The following is a 26658-nucleotide window of genomic DNA, read 5'->3' on the forward strand; positions in this document are numbered from 1 at the left end:
GCTCCACAGTGCTGCTTGAGCTGAGGCAGATTCCCTGTCACACCACATTACAGTATTTATAAGTCTAAATGGTGATTTTCATGATAAAATTGACCGAATTTAAGAGACGGGAGTTTGAGACCTTAATAGGTGCCCAGAGAAATAACAACTAGACTCTGTGACAGCCGTCACAATACTAGACAATACTACAGCCACATCTCATCACAATCATGAACTGATTCATTAGTTAATCACAATAGCCATATAAACGAAAACTCTTTTCATTTTTTTATTAATTATGCAGCCCTCACTTCCCTCGTTCCCACAGATTAACCCAGTCCTGATATCCACGTCTTCAAGGAGGCCTGTCTACGTCCACGGTGCCAAGACCCCTGTAGTATCCTTCCACATCGCCACGTCACTGCTTGACTTCTCCTGTCCTGATTTCCTCCGTCATGTCAAGCCCTAGCAGCAGCCCAGAGAGAGAGGGAGGGATGGCAGGTTCTGTTCAGCTGGAGGACCTCAATTTGCCTGCTGGACTGGAGACTGAGCCTCTTTTAGCTGGCAGCCCAGTGCTCAGTCCAGACTCCAGTTCCCATGATGCTGCGCTCTCTGCCCCAGCAGCTTCCCCGGCTGACTCCGAGAACCTCAGTCCAGATGAGCTCGAGCTTCTGGCTAAACTGGAGGAACAGAACAGGTAAAACTAGAGCAATGTACATGCAAATTGTTTACCAATATGTTTTGTCCATACAATGTAAGCAAATTATAAAAAATAAAAAAAAACTATTATTTTATGTTCCACAAACAACATGAGGATGAGAACTTGCAGACAAAATGTTTGTTGTTTGATGAAATATCCCTTTAAAGATAGTTCACCAATTTTTTTTAAACGTGCCTCATGTTTTTTTTCAAATGGCATGGCTTTCTTTCTTTCTGAATATCCTGGCTGTTCTTTTTTCTAGATGATGAAATCGAATGAGGACCAGAATGTCACGTACCAAAATATCAAAATTTTGACCCCATAATATTCTATCAAAATCTCATAACTCAATCTACCGGTCAAACAACAGATTTGATTCTGGTGACATATGCCAGACTTCTGCAATGATTTAATACACTTTAACTCCACCACTTTTTTTACAATTGACTGCAAGCTCACATTCAGACCTGCCTCCATCCAATCAACAGTCAATGGTTAGAATACATTTCCTGCATTACAAAGAGTTATATTTGGTATATTTCGATAGGACAGCAGTATAGGACTAGGCTATCATATGACTTCAAAAGAATATAATGAGTAAAGACTTTTCTTTATGTACCTTTATGTGCCCAATTCTCATTCACTTTGAATATATAAAAAAATGGTGGCCAGGATATATATATATATATATATATATATATATATATATATATATATATATATATATATATATATATATATATATATATATATATATATATATATATATATATATATATATATATATATATATATATATTATTATTTTTATTTTTTTTTATCAATCACATTTTGCCTTCAGTGGAAGAAACAAAACTGTTACCAAACCTTTCTGGAAACAACATGTGAGTATTTAGAACATAGAGTATACAGTATTTAGAAGCGGTGGTATAACAGTAGTATACAGTCAACAGCATTTGTATTGTGTATACAACCATAATTTACTATTTCTCATACTTGACTAGTAATTTGTACAAACTTTGTGTCCCACACAATGTGTGCTTTGGACATGAAATTTGACACACTTTATGAGTGATCAGACTTACATATTCATATATGTTTGCCTACTAGACAACATAACAGAAAAAAATATCTCACGCACTAAAGGTCACATATAGCGTAGCTTGTTGGAATTTCGCAAACTAAATCCAGTAATTTCAATAGCAATCAGCATGGTTGGAAATTTTGCATAACACCATGTCCCAACCAGGCGCAACACGACAATATTCCAGCAAAAAAAAAATGTGGCTGTCCACACTAAAGCCTGAACAATTTATTCGTTTCACTGATATTATCGGCCGATATGAGCCTGTCGCCGATATATCGGTATCGGTGAATATGCCACCAATATAAACCTTTTTTTATACATAACATATAATGCAGAAAAAAATACTAATTCCGAGTATGGGTAACCATACTTGGCCACATATCAGGTCACTTATCACTTATCTTATGTCACTTAATGAGCAATACAAGCAAAGTGATTCTTAAAGTAAGAAAATGAAAAATATTATTTCAGTTAAATGTTGTTGTTAACTCATTCAGCAGTTCGCACTTTAAAAGTCCAAGTTCTTGATTTTTAAGTCCTATTAAGTAGATGTATTTAATCAGAAATACAATACAAACAGTACTATAGTGAGATAATATTACATTTTAAAATTCTACTTAATCCTTTTTTTTTTTTTTTACCTTTTTTTTGTTGAATAAATCTATTGATTCAACACTATCATGATCTCTGTCGATTGTGTTGCACTCAGGTTACTGGAAGCAGATTCCAAATCCATGCGCTCAATGAGTGGATCTCGGAGGAATAGTGGCTCCTCTCTGGTGTCAAGCTCATCTGCATCTTCTAACCTGTCCCATCTGGAAGAAGACACTTGGATCCTGTGGGGACGGATCGTCAATGAGTGGGACGAGTGGAGACGAAAGAAAGACAAACTTCTCAAGGTGATTGTTGGTCCTTTTTTTTATTTAGGATCTGAATGACAATGTGTTAACCCACATCATAGACACTAGACAAAAGGATCTGAAACTTGTACATTCATCTCTTATTTTGTCTTACCCTCTCTCTGTCTGCAGGAGCTAATAAGGAAAGGCATTCCTCATCATTTCCGAGCAATCGTGTGGCAGTTATTATGTAATGCCACTGACATGCCAGTAAAGAACCAGTACTCTGAACTATTAAAGATGTCCTCACCCTGCGAAAAACTCATACGCAGAGATATTGCCCGCACATATCCAGAGCACGACTTCTTCAAAGGCCAGGACAGCCTGGGACAGGAAGTTCTGTTTAATGTCATGAAGGTGAGAAAGACCGAAAATGGGTGGCGAGAGAAAAAGAGCAGATCAGATAAAGTGGAGACATGGTAGAACAAATGAAAGAGAGAGTGGTGGCTTATTGAACAACAATGTAAAAGCGTACAAAAAATCATTTTCACACGGATTACAAAAAACTAAACAAAACCAAAAATTAAAGAAATAATTCCCCCAAAAAACGAAAATGGTCATAATTTACTCATAATTCATTCCAAACCTGCACGACTTGCTTTCTTCAGTAGATAAAAAGAAGAAATTTAGCAGAATGTGGACACCAATTTTTCAGTATAATCTAAGTCAGAAGTAGCTTGGCAATAATACAAGGAAAAATACAAGAAATACAGTAATGTTGTATAATTATCATTTAAAACAACTGTTTTCTGTTTGAATATAATTCAAAATGTAATTTATTATTGTGATGGCAAAGCTGAATTTTCAGAAACTATTACTTCAGTCTTCAAAAAATGTTCTTTTCCAACTATAACTTTAACCTGCATGTATATTTCTTGGTCTCAGGCATATTCTCTTGTGGATCGTGAAGTTGGTTATTGTCAGGGCAGTGCCTTCATCGTAGGATTGCTACTTATGCAGGTTTGCTTTTGCATTTTGCTTATCATTATGAATGAAAGTAATGTAAAGAAATGTCTGTGAGCCAAACTTTGTATTAACCAAATTCATTTGTGTTTGTAGATGCCGGAGGAGGAGGCTTTCTGTGTGTTTGTCAGACTAATGCAGGAGTACAGGCTTAGAGAGTTGTTTAAACCCAGCATGGCTGAACTGGGTCTGTGCATCTACCAGTTTGAACACTTGCTACAGGTAAGGGAAAATATTTTATGGAATCTAGACTAATATAACTGTACATATAATGCTGAGCGAGTGTTCAAGGCAAAAGATAAATAGTTGCTTTTTGACTGCTTTTTTGGTAATGGAGTGTGCTGAATCGGGTTTAGTTTACTCTGAAAAATTAGCTGTTGTAAAAGAAAAAGAAGTCTCTTTGTGAAAGAAGTTATTAAGAATTAATTTGAAAAAAATAAAATAAAAATACAACAGAACAGTTATATTGTGAAATATTATTCGTTTTCTAATTTAACGCATTTAAAATGTAGTTTATTTCTGTCAGTTAGGCTGAATTTTCAGCAGGCATTACTCCAGGCTTCAGTGTGACATGATCCTTCAGAAGTCATTTTGATGTTATTTTGGTGCTCAATAAATCTTTCTTATTATTATGAATGTTGAAAACAGTTGTGCTGCTTAATATTTTTGTGTCGAATTTTTAAGAACAGTATTCATCTGAAATAACATTATAAATATCTGTCACAGTCACATATATAGGGGCCAATATATGATTATATTGCCCTTAAAGGAAAACGCTACCGTTTTTCCATATTCCACTATGGTCTTCCCTCAACTTGTAGCACTGCGCAACTGTGCTAGTGTTTAGCTTAGCAGCATTCATTCCTTAGGATCCAGACAGGGATGAATTTAGAAGCCACCAAACACTTCCATGTTTTCCTTATTGAAAGAGGTTACAAGAGTAGTTACACGAGAAAGTATATATATATATATATTTATTTCTACTGCATGCCAAGATGTCTGGAGTAATGCCATTTTTGTCCACAAGGAGGCAACAGATTTACAGTGCATAGACAGTCAAGAGGCAGCCCGTTTGTTTCTTCTCAGAAGTGTTTTATATAATGTTTTTCACTGTACTTTTTTAAATTTTATGTTTATTTATTTTTTTTACTTATATCATGTTTTCATCTCTGTGATCAGGAGCAGTTGCCGGAGCTGAACGTTCATTTCCGTTCTCAGAGTTTCCATACATCTATGTATGCCTCATCCTGGTTTCTCACTCTCTTTCTCACCTTCCTACCCCTTCCAATAGCTACACGTATTTTTGACATCTTTATGTATGAGGTATGGACACGAGTCTTTGTGTGTTACTGACTTAGCTGTATACTTTATGGACAAAATGTTAGCAACAGCTAAGAAAAAGCTAAGCTAAGCAACATCTGAAAAACTCAAAAGGAAAAATGATTATTTTAGTCCTAATCAAACTGAAAATCAATCAAAGTAAAAATGTTAGTGTACCATAATTAATAAAATAAAAAAGTAAAAAGGGTAAAGTAAATATTGTGGAAAGAGTAAACCCAATGGAATTCCCCACCATGATATATAAGCATTATCAAGTACAGAATTTGTGTGTACTGTATGTGTTGCATGCAGTTTTCAGTTTTTTTCGAAGGTGTGAATGCATCTAGGGTGTCATAAGAACTTAATAGAACCGTGAAAATACTAGGACATGAGCATTTGTTGTACAGGTGCATCTCAATAAATTAGAATGTCGTAGAAGAGTTTATTTATTTCAGTAATTAAACTCAAATTGTGAAACTTGTGTATTAAATAAATTCAATGCACACAGACTGAAGTATTTTAAGTCTTTGGTTCTTAGGCTTTACCCTCAATAGACGTTGTTGAGGGTGATACCAGTGTTAAGCTGCAACACTGGGCACGTCACTTGTCCACCACAGCACCGACCCCCACAGTAGTTTTGATTTTTTTATAGTAATAACATAATTTAGTTCAGTAAAAGAACAGACACTACCATTCAAAACTGAAAACGGCTGCTCAATGCAGAACCAAAGACTTAAACTACTTCAGTCTGTGTGCACTGAATTATTTTAATAAACAAGTTTCACAATTTGAGTTGAATTAGTGAAATAAATCAACTTTTCCACAACATTCTAATTCATTGAGATGCACCTGTAGTTCTTAAGTCTCTAACTGTATAAATACTGTGTGTTGTTTCCTCAGGGTTTGGAGATCATATTCCGAGTTGGAGTAGCGATACTGCAGTACAACCAGACAGACCTCATACAGCTAGACATGGAGGGAATGTCACAGGTCACAGGGAAAATCATCTCTGCTACGTACATCAATACATTATACATGTAACAACACAACACTTAAACTGACGTTTGTTTAACCATCTCACCACAGCACTTTCAGAAGGTGATTCCGCATCAGTTTGATAGCTGCCCCGATAAGATGATCCTCCGGGCTTATCAAGTCAAATACAATCCCAAGAGAATGAAAAAGTGAGTGATCTGAAATTATCAGAGTAATCTGTGAGTAAAAATTAAAGGGAGATTCACAATAAATAAAAGAAAGTTAGATTTTTGTCTAGATTCAGTTGTTGCCTTTTCATCCACAGGTTAGAAAAGGAGTATACCACTATCAAGAACAAAGAAATGGAGGAACAGATTGAAATTAAGGTCTGTATATGTGTGTTTAGATACAGTTGTACATTGTACTTGGTTCTGCTAGTTTGATGACTAACATGTAAATTTGGTTTTATCCAATGATATTTAGCTTGAGCTTCATTAAGGATTAAATTTTACAAAAAAATATATGTACTTTTGTCATTGTTAAATGCACCATTTGGGTTTGATTTATGAATAAATATTCTGTAAAGAAGGTATTTATGCAACATTTAATATTAAAAGTATTCAACATTTTTGTTAAATAAAGTGAAGCTTAAATAAAATAATATACAGTTTTAAAGTAAAACGTACTTTTCTTTTTTGTCAATTTCTTTTTATTTTAAATAATTAGATTTTTTAATTAAATATATATTTAAGATATTTTGTTCTTGTTCATTTTAACAGAGACTACGTACAGAAAATAGACTACTGAAGCAGAGGATTGAGACACTGGAAAAAGTGAGATGGTGTCTTCTAACCAATATGGATGAACCTAATTATGAACCTTGATTAGTTTGTGTTTGAGTAAACCGTGTAAATATCTTTATCATGTGAGTCATGTAACATTTTCGATCATTTAGATCATATAGAGCTTTACAGAAGCTTAGCTGTACTGCCTTCTTACTGATGGTAAAAATGTTGAAGTCTCATTTCCTTTCTTTTTCTCTGCCTTTCTCTGTTGAAATTACTTCCCCACAATTTACACCACAAACACACTCAATCTGTTATACTCAATTTATATATATATATATATATATATATATATATATATATATATATATATATATATAATATAAAATATATAATTTTTCTTCTCTTCATGTGTGCCTGTGGTTTTCAACACCTTTTTTCTTGATCCATTATTTCCTTCCTTTTTTCCTTGTTCTTTCTGTCCATATTTTCAACCTTTTCTTTCTTCTCTCTTTCCGTTTTTCTTCATTTTTTTCTTGTGGTGTTGTAGGAGAGTGCTGCATTAGCAGACAGGTTGATTCAGGTACAGTACTGGCAAGCCAGCTGCTCACTAATCCCTCCTGCCTTTCCTCCTCTCTTTACTCAATCATACAGTTCTTCTCTACAACCAACCATGATTCTTACTGTAATCCACTCATTTTCCTGCCCCTGTGCTGCCTCCTTCACACAGATCAGAGAATGGGCCTGTTGCATGAAAAGTGGTTATTTGTTTTGCTGTGCTTTTCAACACTTCCTTGACAGTGCATTTGTCTACATGGCTGTAACAATGTCTAAGAGGCACTCCAAATGAAAGCTAACACTCTCTACCGACAGTTTAGCCTTGCATGTGGGATGTGGAAGCATAGTTGTGCATCAGGGTTCTGTATTAGGTCCAATGTCATTTTTTAATTTGATCATGCAGTACATCCAATTCCAAAATTCAGTGGGATTCTTTTGATTCTAGAATAGATTTTTTTAATGAGTTTTTATGATGCAGAGATCTCATTGCATGTAGCCCTTCTCATTTATTTGATTGGAATGCCACACTTATCTCCCCTTAACTGCAAGTTAAGTGACAGATCTTCCAAGAATAAACTTACTCTTTTTCTTTTCTCTCAGGGTCAGGTTACTCGAGCCCAGGAGGCAGAGGAGAACTATGTTATTAAGCGTGAACTGGCTGTGGTTCGGCATCAGTGTAACACAGCCAGTGAGAGTCTGGAAAAGGCACAGGACACCATTCGTGAACTTCAGCAACACAAGGTAACAGCAGATGCATAGCTACAAGTTGAATTTCAGTGCTGAGACAGTTTTTGCTGACCTCAGCAGGAACTACTGATAAAATTATATGCAGACCTTTTTATTACATCTTTTTTAAATATGGGTTTTTTATGAAACTACATTAAATGACTGAAGTGAACTGCTCACCCATCATTTGAAAAAGATGTCTGCCATTCCATGTGGAGCATGTGGCACAAAGCCCAACAGACACACAAAGAGCACTTTCTGTTCAGCAAGTCTGATTGAATGTAGATGATTTAATAAGGTTACCTAATTTTACATTAATCATTTAATAATTTATGGCTGTTATTTAATGAAATAGTCAATGTAGTAACCCAGTAAGCTCTGAAATAACGTCAGTGTGAAAGCACTGCAAAGCCAGCCTGTTCTCCCAGTTAGCTTTATCACTGCTTATGTGTGCAGTGCGAAACAGACACAACAATCACATCCCTTGAGGGTACCTACTATTAAATTACGATTAAATTAAAAAGGAATAAGCAGTTTATTATGAGGAAAGATTCTCTCTTTCAAGAAAGCTGAGCAAAGTCATATAAACATGGTTTTTCATTTTTTTTAACCATCATGTTCACTGTACACATGGCTGCAGGCTGTTCTTAGTCAAAAGATCTGCTTTCGCGTAGCATAATTACCCTGAACTGGGTCACTGAAAGGTCAGAGATTATTTTCTGGTGAGATTTATGATAATGACTGTTTGAACACATAATTAGAGTTTAAAATCTTTGATCATCCTCAAAAGTTAAAAGAATGAATGCTAAAGCATCAATATGTAGCAGATGGGGTATTTTGGAATTTTTGTTTTTTCATTTAGGTGTGAATGGCATGTGTGAGAAGATGTTGGGGTGTGGTGTGTGTCATGTTGAGTGTGAGCTGTGACCCCGTGACATGTTTCACACTCAGAGCAACACTCTATGGTCATATGTATTTTCCTGTGTTAAACTCATAATTGACCACTGTCCCATAGCGGTGCTGATGTCAACAGAACTAGTGTATCTTGCAACTAACAGCTAACCCTTTTCTTAGTTGTTTTTTCTTATGTTCTATGTTTGTGTTGCTTGTAGCTAGTTGCTCAAAGGCTCGTAGTTGATCTGTCATCCACACTGAACCGGTTCGACATGCATGTAATTCACGAATTACATGCATAGTTTAACCACCATAAACTGATGCACGTGGTTCTATGTTTTGCAGATGTAAACATTCAAGTGATTACAAACCAGTCAAGCACAAGAAAAGGCAGAAGAAAACTCAATTTGGTTTTCACATGGATTTCTGTGTGCACACACTTCACAAAAATCTGCATGTGTTCATACTTGAAATCACTTCTTTTACTTCTTTTGGATTGGTTTGCAGAGTTGTTCATTTATTTATTATATTTCCTGTAAGATAAAAAATAAAAACTATCCAGATAAAATCTGACAGGGATTTAGTGTCTATAAGGCGAGTATTTATACTCCTCATTCGACCTAAATCTGATGAATCTGGTTTCATTACCTGGAGCAAAGAAGGTCGCTGTGTTTGATATGAAATGCTATTTGTGGTCTACATTTCACATCCTCTTTTAACCCACACACACACACACACATATATATATATATATACACACACATATATATATAATATTAATTCATTTTAAATGGAAATGTCAAGTGGTGTAACCGGTTACACCATTTGACTCCTATTACAAGCCTTTCTGTTAGGGGACGATTTAGTCAAAGATCACTAGTTTATGATGCTGATTAAAGATGTAATATTAACTAACCTACTATTAGAAACTAATTTCAGGTGTTTAATGTTATTTTTTTTGAGAAAGGGTTTGTGCCTACAACTTTATTATTAAAGCACTGTAAGTCTAGGATAAAATAATGATATTGCACAACATTAGTGTTTATGAAATGTTTAGCTTCGATGCACATTTCTGTTCCATTCACTTTACATTTTAAAGGGATAGTTCACCCAAGAATGAAAATTGCCACCTGATTGACTCACCTTCAAACCATCATATGTGCATATAATGTAATTCTTTCAGACGAATACAGTCAGTGTTATATTAAAAAAATTGCCCTGGCTCTTCAAAACATTATAATGACAGTGAATGGGTGATATTCAATATAATATAGATAATAAACTGCATCCATCCTTCATAGAAAAGTGCTCCAGGTGGCTCTGTGGTTAATAAAGTCTTCCTGAAGTGAATCAATGCACTTTTGTGAGCAAAATATCCATATTGAAAACTTTATAAACCATAATCTGTAGCTTCTACTAGTTGTCTGCGGATGACGTAGGCATAGCATTAGCTTCTATAAGAATTCAACAAAGGTGTTTTCAGCACATGTCCTGCTAAATATATTGCAAAAAACGCATTACAATTTACATTTAGAGATAACTGGATCTCTGGCAGTGCTTGTTTTATATCGTGTTAGATTCATTTCCACTGTGCTTTGCTATCTGGAATGGAAAGCATTTGGTTTTTAGCTGAAACTCTAGTCCTTCTGCTGACATTTTTCAAGTACACAAGAAGTAGAATGAGAGAGAGTGTCTGTGATTGAAACATCTGAGTAATACGGGTATGATGAAGTGACTGGAAAGCATGATGGGAGGTAAGAAAAACAGAAGTAAAAGTCCGTGGGAACTAGTGTTCACACAAGTCTCCAGGGCAGGCCACAGCCCCCTCTGGTAGGCCACAGTATATGCACACAGTACACAGCAGAAGCACAGTCACATCAACACTGCCACTTCAGTGATAGATATCGCTAAGACTAACTAAATACATTTCCAGAGTCTTATTTATTGAGTAGGCACTTACAAAATGACTGGTTGATTTTCACACATAAACTTATTTGGAAATGCAAAAGAGACTGAAATTGTTATTTTATGATGTAACGGTCCTGAGGCCTATAGTGTTACATAAATTTAATAGATTTACTTACTGTGTTTCAGTAATTTTACCATGCCAACTGCTGTTTTTAGACCCAATGTGTCAATAAATTAATGAATTTTTTATGCTAATAATCATAATAGAAATTCTTCCACAAAATAGAGTTCATTAGTCGATCCATATAGGCCTACACTTAATGGTAACCATGCAACATTGGCACAAAATATAGAATAGAGCGCAACAGGGACCACTTACCTCACCAGGATTCTCAGCATTTCCCATTGATTTCCCATCCATAAGTTTAACAAATCTTCTGGGAGATGAACATTACAACAAGGTTATGAGAGTGTATACTTCATGTCTTTTATACTAAGATAAACTAATTACCCATGTTGCAAATGATGTGTTTGCCTGTGCAATATGAAACGATTGACTTCTGGTCATTAAGTATAAAATATAGCAAAATATTCAAATACATACAAAAAAAAAAACAAGTAGTTTGAGATGATAGGAAGGCATTCTATATATATATATATATATATATATATATATATATATATATATATATATATATATCAAAAGTTACTTCTGATTGATAGACTGGTTTTCAGAATTTCTCCCAAGGAGAACTTTTTCAGGTTGTTTGAACACATGTTAGGGCTGTTATGAAAGCCCCTACAGTCTCCGACATAATAGAGATGAAATAATCTATGAAATGTCCCCATAAAACATGGAAAGCAGTGTTTGCTTGTGTGTGTTAGTCATACACATGCTCTGTTTAGCCATAAATGAATGTGATGTAATAGCAGCCATTATAGCCTCCTCTGCAGTCTTCAGGGTTTCAGACCATTTTGTCTCTCTGTCTGCAGTATACAGAGGAGTTTGTGAGTGGGCTGCAGACTCAGTTGGAACAGACTCGTCTACAGGAAGCAGAATTACTCAGTGCTCTGAAAGAAATGCAGGACAAAGTGCTCGATCTGGAAAAGGTGTGTGCATGTGTGTCTTTGACTCTTCAAAAAAAAAATAATGTTTTGCCTCAATGGTGATTTTTAGATCAGTGGTGATGATACAGCTCATACGCCTTGTGCACATACAAATGAGTGAAACTATTACTTACAAATGACTAGTAGTTAACTATACTCTATCAAAGCTTTTACTAAATGATGCTGAAGTATAGGACTTAATGGAGTATTGTCTGTGTGCTGTAGAGGAACAGCTCTCTGCCTGATGAAATCAATGTAGCTCAGCTGCAGGATGAGCTGAAGCTGGTGAAACTGAGAGAGCAGGAGACTCTGCGCTCCTTCAGAGAGATGCAAGAGGCCGTTACTGATCTCAACCACTGCTGGCAGGTGCAGAATCTCTATTCAGCTCTACTGAACTCAATTGTTGTGGCATTCATAAAAAAGGGAAAATTGATATATAAAATTTCATGTGGCAACATACTTTGTTGGACCCTCTACTGGTCTACAAATCTAATTATTTGTGAATGTAATTTTCTATGACAGCATCATACATCTCGTGGTGGAGGAGTAGGCCATTGGAAGGAGTCTCCTAAAAAGAATGCGATGAATGAGCTACAGGACAAACTGATGAGTCTGAGACTACGAGAGGCTCAGGGTCAAGCTGAACTCAAAGAGGTCAAACTTAAAAACCTGCAGCTGGAGAGCCAGGTTAGAACTACAATATCCATATCAGTGTTATTTTAGTATCATTGATATACCATTATAGTTTTTTATTTTTATATATATATATATATATATATATATATATATATATATATATATATATATATATATAAAACCTTTTTTTTAAATATGCTATTAATTTATTTTAGTTTAAGTGTTAAAAACTTCTAAATTGAGACTCGCCGACTAGCTGAAATATAAATGCCACAGTTCTCTTGTAACAAATTAGTGTGTACTCTAACTTATCATGCATGCATACTTTTTAGTACATTAAACTTCTATGTGAATATTTTCTAGGGGTGTTGAAATTGTGTCTACGATGCATCGCGATGCGGACATTAATTGATTATTGCCTGCTGACGTCATTTGCATACGCGTTTGTCACGCTAACTAAAAATGGTGGAGGGAAGCAAAATTGTGCTTTGTGTTTTTTGTCCTGAATCTCACGGCTGCGACGAAATGCACTTGCAACTCAGAATACTTTTGTGATACAAAATTGATGTTAACAGTTTGTGCTTAGCACTTGAAATTGTCTTTATCCCCTTTTATTACTTTATATTTGCTCGTTAAATTCTTAACAATTGTTTTGATTTATTTTCCATTTGTAATTATTTGTAAAAATTACTATTGCTTGCTTACGTAATTTAATAAAAATGCATAAAATAAATTTAGTATGAAATGAATATGAAAATGTAGCCATGTGCCTTAATATTGAAAATTGAGGATGTGACAAATAGTGATGCAACGTGATAACGAATTGAATTGAATCGTTGGCATGATAATCGCAATCGGATCGCGAAACCAGTGACGATTCACACCCCTAATATTTTCACGCATAAATCATGATGCATTAGTAAGTTTGACCGTAAGTTTGTTTGTTGTTTTCCTAAAATAGAAGATAAAGTTTAGCAACCAAAACAACGGAAATTTCTCACACGTTTCTTTCTGTCTTCACAGAACCAGATCAACTGTAATCTAGTTATCAGACATGAACAAGAGAGCGCTGGCCTGCAGGAGAGACTGCAGAATGCGCTTTCCCACAACAAAACACTACAAAGCCAGCTCAACGAAATGAAAAGAAAGATGGCCGAGTCTGACTGCAAGGTGCAGTGCATTCACAGTCATACAATACAGGAAGAACAGATAACTGAATATTCAGTGAGATAAACAGTAAATGGGATGTGTCATATACTGTATCAATACCATATCGGTTGTTTACAGGAAAATACTGAGTTTACAGAAAAAATGTTTTCTTTCAGTGTTGTCTTTCATCTCAAAAATAAAAAAATAATAACAACAATTTCATAAGAAAATCCCATACATTACAACATGTTTTCATACTGTACTTTATATTACTGTGATGCCTAAATTCATTTGTAGCATTTAAAATGTTTGACCTTAGTTTTCAATGCGTTACATGTGATTTAATTTAAACAAAATGTTTAATATATACCTTTTATCTTTCATCAGACATCGGACATTGACAAATGCTTATCAGAATTATCAGGCAGAATTTTAATACCAGTGCATTTCACTTTTCTTTCAGAGCAAAGAAGAGGTGATGGCAGTCCGTCTAAGAGAAGCTGACAGCATGGCCTCTATGGCTGAACTCCGGCAAAAGATAGCCGAGCTAGAAATACAGGTGAGAAATACAGGCCATTATCCGTGTCTGTTTAACAGGTTTAGAAATCTTCATAAAAGTGCTGCCAACCACTGTATGAGTATAATTAAGTGTACGTGTATGTATTTCCTGCAGAAAGAGGAGGGACTGATCCAAGGCCAGCTGAATCACTCAGACTCCAGCCAGTATATAACTCAACTGAGGGAGCAGATCACTGAACTCAAGAATGAGGTGAGGCCGTCACAAACAAACACACATGTACACACACTAGTGTGCAAGTCTAGCTGCTATCTGTCACAATCTATATAATCTGCCTATGTGATCAGAAAAAACTCCATAAAGTTCACAACCCACACTTTTTTCTGTAAAAAAAACAAGACGTTTTCCCATGATCCCAAGTTACGGCAAAACCTGGCTTCTACTTTTCTTGAAGTGTCATTTATGTCAGTTAGTATGGCTTTTTATATATTTTATCATCTACATTTTCCTGTCTGCACTTTGTCGCTGTTCTTATTGGTGATTAACTTTGTACACAGTTTTAAAGTGGTATTCTTGGCATTTGGGACCCTCCCTAACCACAATAAAAACCACTCGAAAATCTTTTTCCCCATTCCCCCATATGCCCTCACACACACAGATGGCTTTGATGGTTTGATACTGTGGTGCTTACCCACGCACCCAGTCACAGCTTGATCTCACGCACTTCATGTGATGATCTTGCTCATTTGTAGAAAAGCCTTTCGTGACAGGGGGGTGTGAGAGTGTGTTGACATTCTCGTTCTCTTGTATTTATTTCCCTCTCTTTCACCTCTCTGTTCATGTATCACTCCGTTTCTCATTTTCGTCCCTCTTTTCGTTTTTGATTTTGTCATCGTCACTCACGTTTCCTCTCGCTCGATTTCTTTGCTTGTGTCAGTGTTTACATACAAATGTGAAGCGATTGTGCTCCAGTTTCATGGTTACTGTAATCACTGTGTTGAGATGCATTGTGGGCGCTTTCAAAGGACGGATTTTACTGCAGCGTTTTACATCAGCTCATATTTAGCTACGAAATAGGGTCACCATTTGTTGGGTAGTGCCAAAGATTTAGGATACTTTATTATCAAAACAAAACCTTCTAATCTGATATAACAAATGATAGTGAATTTTAGAGGATTTTTTTTTTTTACTTTGTTCTTCAACAGTATAAAATAACTAGTGTTTTAAATAGATATTTTATTAAGAAATATCATATATATATATATATATATATATATATATATATATATAATTCTTTGTGCACTATTACACATCTTGCAGTTGTTCAATGTTTCAGCACTGAACGTGTTTTTCGTTAAGATTTGTTTCATTAACCGTACTTTTAAAAAATCTCGGTGATGTCCTAATTCAGAAGTGCTGTGCACTGACTTTTTGCTCTGTGGTTTTGGCTGAAACGAGATCAACCAGACAGAGGAAGTGAGAGGTGGGGCTTGTGTAGATGATTGTCTCAGGACGCTTTTCCATTGGTTAACCACAGCCCCTCCCACTCCCACACGCGCAAATTGCTAAAGCACTTATTGGGAAACCCATGACGTTTCAGATCTGAGATTTTAGCATAATACCTGTTTTAGGCTTTCATGAATGTTAGGACACACACACACACACACAGACATGCAAACACACACACTCATGCTCACTGACTCAGAAGGGAAGATCTGAAATGAGAGCAAAAATTTGTGGTCCATTTCTGTCACGCAAGAAAATCCACTGTCTACATGATTCACACACGTCCATAGTCGTAAAAAATATTCACATGCAGGTTTAAACATACAAATGGTACCACAAAAGCTAAATATCAAAAACAGCTTTGTAGTTAGTTGTTGGTAAATAAAATTTATAAATTAAACCACTAAATTTCAATTTAAATGAAAAAAAGTGTCATTCTTACTTTAAATGGCTAATCAATATTTGTCAGTTCTATGTTATTCAACACACAGGATCACAGATTGAAAACTCATTAATGTAATGTAAGCGAATGTAACGTAATAATTAGCAATATGCGTTCACACATTGAATGTTTTCAATGACATACCATGACAAAAAAATGGCTGCAGTAATTTTTTTAACCAATTCACTGAAATAAACCATCTGAAAGAACTTGTTTGCAGAAATAATTCAGACTTCCCATTACAAGTAACGAGCGATCAAGAGGCAAATGAATGATTTGCTCTGTGGAACTGAGAAGTCTAGAAATGAGTATCTTTGATGGAATCAGTTGCAAAGGTCCTCTTCAATTCTTTTTGGAATTGAATCCCAGCCCTACAGAAAATAAATCATAAACTCATGTTATGAGCATTTTTTAGATTTAATCTTTTTATAAGGTCAAAAATGAGTCAGTGTTTTATGATCCATTATTGCCAATTTTGTTAGTTTTTTTTTAAAGGGATAGTTCACCTAAAAAGAAAAATGTGCTTTTTAAAGGGATAGTTCACCTAAAAATGAACCCATGATTTACTCACATTCATGGTATTCTAGGCATATCTGATGTATCCACTTTCAGACGAACACAATCACATTATATTTCAAATTGTCCAAATTGTCAATGGCAGTGAATGGTGGCCTTGTTTTTAAAGCTTAAAACACTGCATCCATCCATCATAAAACGACTCCAAATGGCTCTGAGGTGTTAATAAAGGCCTTCTGAAGTGAAACAATGTGTCAGTGTAAGAAAAAATATATATATTTTTTTTATATTTATTAACTGTAATCTCCAGTTTCCAGTCGCTCAACCGGGCACGTTAATGACAAGGCGTTTGAGCGAATGACGTGGGCGTAGCAGAAAGTGCAACGTTAACTCCAAGGAGAAGAATGACTAATGTGGAAGCACAGGGGAGAAAGGAAAACAAAACACCTATCATGAACTAGTACAGTTTCTTACAAACCCGATTCCAAAAAAGTTGGGACACTGTACAAATTGTGAATAAAGGCTTAAAAAACCAGGGCACCATTCACTGTCATTATACAGCTTGGACAAGCAGGACATTTTAAATATAACAGCGATTGTGTTCGTCTGAAAGAGGAATGTCAGATACACCTAGAGAATCCTAAGCGTGAGTAAATCATGGGCTAATTTAACTTTTTGAGTGAACTATCTCTTTAATTTACTCATCCTCAGGCCATCCAAGATGTAGGTGACTTTCTTTCTTCAGTAGAACAGTAAAGAAGATTTTAAGCTGAAACTGTGGTCCTTGGTAATTCATAAAATGCAAGTCAGCAGCTGCACATCTTTGAGAATACAAAAAAAAGCATATCAGGGATCACAAAATTAATACCTGTGGCTCCTGGCAATACATTGATATCTTATGAAGTGAAACAATCTGTCTGTGCAAGAAGCTGAACATCATTTACAATATTATTACCTGTAATCCATAGCCTCAGCTAAACGGTCTGCATTGATTTCTGATTTGCGAACAGATCATTCTTTTGAACCAGTTCTTCATGACTTGCATTTTATGAATCACCAAGGACCAGTTTTCAGCTAAAGATTTTAGTTTTCCTAAATAAAAGAAGTCATCTAAATCTTTGATGGTCTCAGGGCAAACAACTAATTTTGCAATGTTTTCATAGTGTATACTGTGTTTTTTTTAATTCTTACCATATTCTTACATTTTGCTTATGCTGGTCCTTCTGCTAGACAGGCATTGTTCCAGCATTGGTAAAATTGGTCTTTTCTGCAGAACTGTGCATTTGTAAGAATATTTGCCAGAGTATTGGGATTGTCAACTCCTTTCTCTTAAACATTTTAGATCAGGCGGCTGCGTGGACAACCCTCCAAGTTCCAGAATACTGGTGAAGGCGTATATCAGGACCTATGTTTGGAAAGCCCAGCATCTGCAGAAGGTGATTACCTCAGTTCGGACGAGGACCCTCTTCAGAGCCACTTACCCGTAACCTCCCTGTATCCGCACCATTCGTCACCTCGTCTGGACAGTCAAGGCAGCACGGACAGCGACGGCGAGGAAAGGAACCCCATCCAAACCCCCTGCCAAGACCCTCTGCCTAACCAGCAGCAGCTTTACCCGAGCATGGTGTGCAGCGAAGGACTCGAGAACTGAGATGGCTTGAAATGGTGAGACGTGATGGAAAGAGTCCTTTAGGAATAGACTGCAAAAAATGCACAGATATATAGAGTGAGAGAGAGATTATGTACATTCACCCAAAAGCTGTCAGAGGAAGGACAGGAACTCGATGCATAGCACGACATTCTCACAATATACTTGGCCCTCACTCGAGCTGTGTCCGAAACTTGAAAAACGCACCTTTTCTGGCAGTAAATGAAGCTACAGGGGCACCAAGGCATATCCAAATTCAGTGTTTGCCTTCCATTTGTTCGACTTATAATATCTCCACAATCCTGTGCACTCAGTTTGGTGGTTAGAGATCAAACGACATCTGATAAAGAGATTAAAAATACAATAATACATAAATGCCCTTTCCTCATGTTTCTAAAAGCTTGAGTTTACATTTCTACACAGCATTTTGTAGTCACTAAATACTTGTTCATCTAAACTTTCCTTGAATTAGTTCTAGCTCATTAGATGTGACGTTTGGTGTTTTGGAAGGTGGTCCTTTTATACAAATACATGGCAGCTGCCTTCAGTTTCGGACACAGCCTCTGTCTCTTTGTCTTTTTTCGTCAGTGTGTCTGTTGCATGTTGTCTTAAACATATTGCATCTCTTCCCACGACTGAGTTTGGACTTCTGTATAACAAATACCAATATACATTCACAAACTGTCCTCTTCTCTTGAGTGCCAGAAAGTGTGGTCATTTTTGCCATTTTTCTCTTTTCAAACAAAACAATGTGGCCTTGAAACTACCTCTAATTGAATCAGTCACTCAATCCCTGTAAGCATACCAACTTCGCCAAATACAACAGCCGTCTGGCTAGAAATGAGGTGACTGACGAAAGAAAAAGCAAGCAGGAGATGCACCTTCTGGTACACAAGTTAGCAGCATCCTGTCAAAGCATGGGATTGTCTTTGTCATGCTCCGTTGGCACCTAACATAGGGAGCATCTCAGCTGTTTGTTTAGAGGATAGCAGCAGACGTTCTTTTGTTTCTCTGTCTTGTTCCTGTGGAGGGGATGTGCACCTTTTATGTTTATCTCAAACGCAACAGACACTACAATCACTTTAATTGGAGGTGAAGGCCGAAGGAGAGAAAATAAGAATGAACGAAGTCTTATTATATAATAACATAATAGGGAAGTTAATAGTTACATAGATGAATATTACCATAGCTCATCCATGTATCTGTGTGTGATCAAACTGTGTGTGATCAAACTTTTGGATGGAAAGAATCCATTGCAAAAGAAAACTGTCAGCATTATGTTAATTGTCTATTTATTTTGTATGTTTATTTTTATTTTTTATAATGTTAATGTACATGCACTTCACGCGTACAGAGGCCAAACTATTTAATTTATACTATTCTTCTGTGCCAATCCTGAAAAACGTTATGAAGCTGAAACTACAGGGTCTCCAGAAAAGAGATGACTTTAAAAAAAGGGTAAAGGAAAGAATAACAACTGCTGCTATGACATATCTAGTTAGGTGTTTTATTATTATTATTTTACATATGTTCATAAGGACAACCCCTCTCCCATATAAGGTAGATCTATAAGTCCAAAATATACTGTGAAGTTATTATTGACTTGACGCTTGAGTTGCCTAGATTTGTACACTACATAAATACCCCCAAGCAGCTTTATCATATTGATTTGCATTTCACATTTCAACTGTTAATCATCTTAAGGCAGTTATCTATCTTGTTTGTGCCGATTCCAAAGCAACTTCCTGAAGCATTTGTGAAGACTGTTGCTCTTGGTTGATATTGAAGAAGTTCATTTGTAGAGCTAAAGCTTGCTCGCATTTGACTGAACTAGGAAAGGTTTACAAACAAATGTAATCTACAGTTAATTGCAAAATAATGGGTGGTTTTGTATATACATATGCATTATATTATACAAATATTTCATACTTGTAACAGGTTTTTTTCCCTTTGATAGAGCTTGGTCAATTCAGTTTTTTTTAACCCACAATTTCGTAACCTGTCTTGAAGACTTCCATCTAACTCAGTACTGTCTACGATGCTGTGTTTTTCTGACCACACATGGTACATCAGTGTCATTGCCACTGCCTCGTTTTGCTAAACCTTGTCATTTGTTGCATTCATCAGACATTTTACATGTTTACATGACTTTCTAAAAAACAATACATTGCCGACATTTGCACCATTTACTGGTTATAGACAAAAGCCAGTGAGAAGCTGCTCTCAGTCATGTCTCTGACAGTGTGATGCATTACCAGACATTAGAGTTTTGGGGAGAAGTATTCACAGTATGTGCTGAATATGTCATGAAAACTATTTAAGTGTGTTTATAAAGCATATCTTTTATTGAGTGGTTGTAAGTTCTCAAGGTAACCTAGGGTTGCTGTTTTAACATACCACAGTGTTGAACCAACTGAACATTGTCTTTTGTCTAATGCAAAATTGTTTATAAATGGTTTGTGTCGAATCGCTTGCTGTAGAGTTGATATTTTTCCTTTGATCAAATCTATAATGCCCCTTGCACTTATATACACATATACATCATACCCGGAAAAAAAAATGACAGACTGAGAAATAACAGTGTGATAGACCAATAATTATATTTTATGCAAATGGACACGAGGTTTTAATATTGTTTCATATTGCACTATAAAACTAAACCTCCCTAGTATCATCTCTACTAGGGCTTTACTCTGATTTAGAACATCCTTCCTGTTACCCAGTGACCTCTGTAACATTTAAAACCATACACAAAACCAGTTTCAGAAGTGAGTACCTTTTATAAACTCCGTTCTGTACAAGAAAGCAGCAAGTAAAGGAAGTTGCTTTGCACCTTTCATTTCTTGCTGGTCTTTAAAGAGAAACCTCAGAGGGTCCCTGAAGCCGAAAATCTTTGCCGAGCAGTTGTTGTACCAACATTTGTTCTGGTTTGGGACTGTTGGATTTCAAATAGTCGAAGGAAGCTTACCTCACATCTTGATTACAAAACACAACGGTTTTGTGGTGTGAGTTTTAGCTTCTGAAGAATATTTGCTAATAGGAAATCAGAAATGGCTGTTTTGAAATTAACTTGGAGTGCGAGTTGTTGTTTAGTGAGTTGGTTTTGTTTAAAACAAAAAGCCAGTCTTATTGGAAAGGCTTTGTCAAGCCCATTTATGTTACCTGAGCAGGAACATACCATTTTCAGATCGCCGGTGGGTGGTTAATATTTGGTCAAACACATTTGTATCTCACATTGAGCTCTAATTTCAATCACCTTCAGAGTGGCTGAATTGAGTTCTAATCAGTGGAAGAAGAAAAAGATGAATGAAGAAGGTTACGGTGATAATAATATCAGTACTTTGTGGTATTATGAGTCAGTTTTCCATGCATCAAGTCTATCACATATCTCAGAAGCACTATATCACTGTAACAGTTGAAACTGAATTCTTTTGTACACTGTTATCACAGCAGTTAATTATTTATTTATTTATTATTATTTTTTGGTAGCATCTTCCATGCCGGTGTTTATCTCGCTATCTTTGTTGTCGTTGTTATTGTTTGAAGGTTGCCATGTAACCAATGATCATAATGAAACCCTGATTGGTTTCAGGGAAGGTATGTCGTCGTTACAGTAGATGACCTAATTAAAACAAAATGCATAAATGTCCGCCTTTATGCATGAACTTGCAGAAAGTCACTGTTGAAAGAAACACTTATTGAATTAGAATGCCTCTTTTATCAGGATAGTTTAATATTGCAGTATAATAACAGGTTTTTCTTTTGTCTTACATTTTCTTCAAGATAAGTAAATGTGGAGATGAATGCATAAATTGGGGGAAATAATATTTGTCAAGTGTTCCAAGCATACAGAAAATGTGCATACTGTATGTACTGTATTCAATGTCTTCATTCAAATATGGTTTGACTGCTATTTCAAACATTGTGTGTATCAAAACAGCAACCCAAAAAGCAGCTGCCTTACCTCCACAGTACGTAAATGTCCTAGTCTCCACGTTACACTCATCAGACCACATCCTCTCTCTCCTACACTTTTACTGATGTGTTATTAAGATTGACAGTACTAAAGATATATAAATGGCAGTGTTATCAAATGATGATCCAGTGTTCTGTATTTGAAAATAAAATGTATTAAAAAATGAATAAACATTTATGCTATACATTTGCAAAGTTCAAATGTTGGTGTCATGACGCTACTTTTAGCTTTAAAGGGATTTGTATGTTAAAGGGATGAAAATTCAAAAACTCTTCAATCATTACTAAGGCCTAAGCTATACATTTACATTTACATAGTCATTAAATGACTAGTCATTTAGCAGACGCTTTTATCCAAAGTGACTTACAAATGAGGACAATGGAAGTGATCAAAAACAACAAAAGAGCATTGACATACAAGTGCTGTAACAAGTCACAGTTAGCTTAAATGCAGTAGACATAGCAAGGGCTTTTAAATATATATAATAAATAAAAAGAAGACGGAATAGAAAAATAATAGAGCAGCTAATGTTAGAGGGCCTTCTTTATATTATTGTATAATAAATAAAAAAATAGACAGAATACAAAAAGATTAGCAAGGTAGTTTGATTATTTATTTATTTTAAGAATAGAATTAAAATAGTGCTAAAGTTAGAGAGTCAAATAAAGATGGAAGAGATGTGTTTTAAGTCGATAATAATGTATGATATTATTATTGCTATACAAACATATAGCAACTTAAGACTGGTTTTGTGGTCCAGTGTCTATTCATGGTACTAGAAAAATTATGCAGCATTTATGTTTATATAAAATAACGGAAATATTAGAAAATAATATATAGTAACCCGGTATGTGTATATAACTACATATATAAGCACTGAAAATCAAAATGTAACATTTTTCAGTCTAAAACGACTGAGAACCACCAGAGTCTAACTAGATGTTTTGATGAATTTTGGTGTCCAAACAACATTGGAGCCCCACTTGACTCTACAAATTTCTTGCTAAACCCATAAACCTGCAAACTGCAGTGTTTCCTCCTATTCGCCATCCCTACAGTGTAAATGTCATGTTGGTTGGCCTAAATGTGAGGACTTAATGTCAGTTATTTATATGGTTTTAAGGCATGGGTAAAAGAGCTAAGTGTTGTTGCACCTCACAGTCACTCACTCAACCACACTCTCCGCGGTTCATCAGTCTTTCTACACTCTCATCACTTTTCCTTCTCTTTCTCCCTTCTTCATCTGTCTGCGTGGGGTCTGTGACTGTTTAATACCTTCAAGGACAAAAGCAAATCTGAGTTAGAATGATGTGTCATAATCGCGCCTTCAAAACCATATCACAGTAAGGCCTACCTATGGTTTACATTTGCAATGAATGACTACTGCAGTCATTTTTGCAAAGAGAATGTAAAATTACCTCAGTGTTTTTCATTAGTCACATCCACAGCTAAACGAAACAAGTGCTTAAGATGTGTAACCAACAGAAAAGGCTGACTTTTCGATGAGACCACCCTGATTTATTTTGCTGGTAGTTTTCCTTCGAACTGCAGCAGCAGCAGCAGTTACGGTTAGCATAAGTCTGGTTTGTAACAGCTCGAGTCAGAGCGCGCGGCGGAAACTGACGCGTCTGTGGTCGGCCGGTGCTGTGAGCGCGCGTTACCGAAGTTTCAGTTTTGCTGCGCTTTAAGGAACGCGCACCTGTCCTCAGTGATTTATTACTGCTAGTGACAGAGACACAACAGCGTAGCTCGGCCTAATTTGCTTGCAATTTACACAGTCAGGAGTATACTGCATTTAATGTGCATTTTATTATAGAAACACCTCGTGAAACTATTGGCTCGCCCTGGACGCATTTACTGGTAAGTAACAGTTTATTTAACAAGTTGAGAAGTTCGTTTAGAACTACTGGCAGTGCACTGACAGGAATCACTCAACTGCCATTAGTTTTGAAATAGATTATGTGATTTTCACTCAAAACCCCTAAAACCACCTGTCTTCACAGCAAGTAACTCAATACTTAATATAGGCCTTGATTAAATTATATATTAAACCTAAAAATCAAATATGCATCTTTGAACTTATCTTATGTAATCTAATTTAATACTTTATGTACATTACATTACAATATGTAATAAGTTGAAATTATCATTTGAAATAATCGCACAAATTGTTTGAGATGTTTTAGATATATATCCTATTTGTACTTGAATTACCAGAAAATTGTCAAAATTATACGCAATAGTGTACATTTAATACATCTGTGATATGAAAATATAGTTTGTTTTTTATCAACACCATAATATATCACTGTAAGATTTTCTGTCTGTGGTAAAACAAAAACAGATGAAAAATTAATTTGAAAACACTACTGTAGTCTCAATTCGTAATGGCTATTTTATTTTTCAAACTTTATACTAATTCAACATTTGTTTTAAGTTCTGTAGTCAGCTTTTACCCTAGTAAACACAAATGAGTTGAGTTGCGAAAGTTTAATATTTAATATTTAATTTAATATTAAAGAGTTAATATTTTGAATTTCATATATTAGTACTTCATCAGTCTCATGACTAAAAGGATAGTCAATATGACGAAGATTTACTAAAACAATCATCACTGTTTAAATTTTACTTATATAGTATGTTGAGTATTTAATGAACTTTTATTTAAAATCACTACATTGTATGTTACACAGACTTAATAAACTGATTTATATATATATATATATATATATATATATATATATATATATATATATATATATATATATGCTGTTATATAGTTTTCAGTATATTTTGGAAATTTTCCACAATATTTTAATCAATTTTTTTATTTATTTTTACCTAGACCTATTACATGACATCATAAAACAAGATTAGACATAACAGCAGGTGTTATAGAGATTTTTACTCATTTCATGAAGTGATGATGGGGATTTTAGTGTTTCAACAGGAATACGCCGTCATGAACTTGCTCTGATAAGCATCTGAGAATCTCTGACTTGGCAAGATGAGAACACATTTCTGTTTAGTATCCAGAGTTCGTATTTAATTTGTTGTCAAAAAGAACAAAAAACTTTAATCCTTTTATTTGAGAAATGCATTTTTGCCCTCACAAAGGCTGTTGCTTGCAAAATTTGGAGTCATTGATGCTGAACCAGAGCAGAGAGATATAGGAAAAAAATATTAAGAGAATCTTTGTTTCCCCTACTGAAAATAATTTCATTATAAGCATAAATCAGAATTTGGTTACTAGTGCACATTCAATTCTCATTTAAATCAATACATATATTATGCTGAGATTTAATATACATCATGTCTCTGTTAATATGGTTGTTGTATATTTTATTTCCCTCTCTCCATTTTTGGTCTTGCAGGACAATCATCTCTGTCGCTGGTTCTAGCTTTCTTTGTTCATTATGCCTCGTTCATTTCTGGTGAAAAAGAGCAGGAAGGGAGGTTTTCGCTCCTCTCTTCCCATCGCTGACGTGCCCTATCTAGGCCTGGTGGGTTGGTCTGTCCCCATAAAAGTGGCTACACTGCCAGAGGAATCAGGCCAAGAGATACAAGCATATTCTCCAGTCATGCAGCAAAACAGTACACACAACAGTCTCAATAATGACTGGAAAAAAGGTATGTAAATCAACAAAATTATATTTTTTCTAAATGCATGAGGCGGTTTTGGGGAACCCTTTTTATTTTTTGTATAGCAATGGGGGGAAAAAATGTCGCAATGTTCAGCTCTTCTCATGTGTTTAATACTTCTTCTTTACTGAGTTTCTGCAGATCCAGTAGATTTCCGGTACGGTCCTTCTCCATCTCCAGTGCACTGGTTACCTGTCAACTCTAGAGACATAGCAGACATGCAAGGGATCAGCAGCAGAGACAGTTCACTGGACTGTTCTCTGATGAGTACTCGGAGGGATTTGGGCCCAAAACATTGCAGCTTATGTGGCAAGGTATGTGTCCCCCAGGAACCCCAAGTCCATAAATCATGCTCACCAAGAAATACAAGTCAAAACGTTTTCCTTGAGTAGCGCTTTGATTGTATTTCACTTTATTTTGGTCTCAAGTCTTTCTATGATGGGGAAAAAAACTCTTCACTTCCTGACTCGCTCTTTGAATAGTTCTGTTTTGAATTTTTACTTTAGGTTTTCTCATCTCTTACTCGTCTGGAGTCTCACTTGTACAGATCGCATGGTAGTCATCATGGACGGTCTCTGGTATTCTGTGACAGCAAGGACCCTGTGATGCCATGTAGGATAAAGGTAGGACCATTCCTTTGCTATGTGTTTTTTTTTTTTAAGGTCTTCCTGATAAAAGTTGTTATATGTCTCCCTCTGATGCTGAATAATGTAACTGCAGCTTTA

The 26658-nt window shown here is 35.6% G+C and overlaps 1 protein-coding gene across 3 annotated transcripts in view; it reads left to right on the forward strand.

The window, feature by feature from the left end:
- The window catches only part of evi5l (ecotropic viral integration site 5 like), a 42874-nt gene that overhangs the window by 15000 nt on the left and 1216 nt on the right, over positions 1-26658 (forward strand). Inside the window, exons 2-22 of one of the 3 annotated variants that reach the window (XM_026273034.1) lie at positions 308-676; positions 2476-2665; positions 2798-3022; positions 3551-3625; positions 3725-3850; positions 4808-4951; positions 5849-5938; positions 6035-6132; positions 6249-6309; positions 6703-6756; positions 7259-7291; positions 7867-8007; positions 11788-11904; positions 12127-12267; positions 12424-12588; positions 13561-13707; positions 14150-14245; positions 14360-14455; positions 18010-18217; positions 26075-26247; positions 26440-26556. In XM_026273034.1, coding sequence (XP_026128819.1) covers positions 435-676; positions 2476-2665; positions 2798-3022; positions 3551-3625; positions 3725-3850; positions 4808-4951; positions 5849-5938; positions 6035-6132; positions 6249-6309; positions 6703-6756; positions 7259-7291; positions 7867-8007; positions 11788-11904; positions 12127-12267; positions 12424-12588; positions 13561-13707; positions 14150-14245; positions 14360-14455; positions 18010-18217; positions 26075-26247; positions 26440-26556 — 2739 coding nt within the window. In that variant the 5' untranslated portion in view covers positions 308-434. Of the gene's footprint in view, positions 1-307; positions 677-2475; positions 2666-2797; positions 3023-3550; positions 3626-3724; positions 3851-4807; positions 4952-5848; positions 5939-6034; positions 6133-6248; positions 6310-6702; positions 6757-7258; positions 7292-7866; positions 8008-11787; positions 11905-12126; positions 12268-12423; positions 12589-13560; positions 13708-14149; positions 14246-14359; positions 14456-18009; positions 22476-26074; positions 26248-26439; positions 26557-26658 lie in introns of those variants that run through there. The other 2 variants (XM_026273024.1, XM_026273030.1) reach the window with 2 other exon arrangements.

Source organism: Carassius auratus, chromosome 1 (genome assembly GCF_003368295.1).
Source record: "Carassius auratus strain Wakin chromosome 1, ASM336829v1, whole genome shotgun sequence".
NCBI classification, from domain to species: domain Eukaryota; kingdom Metazoa; phylum Chordata; class Actinopteri; order Cypriniformes; family Cyprinidae; genus Carassius; species Carassius auratus.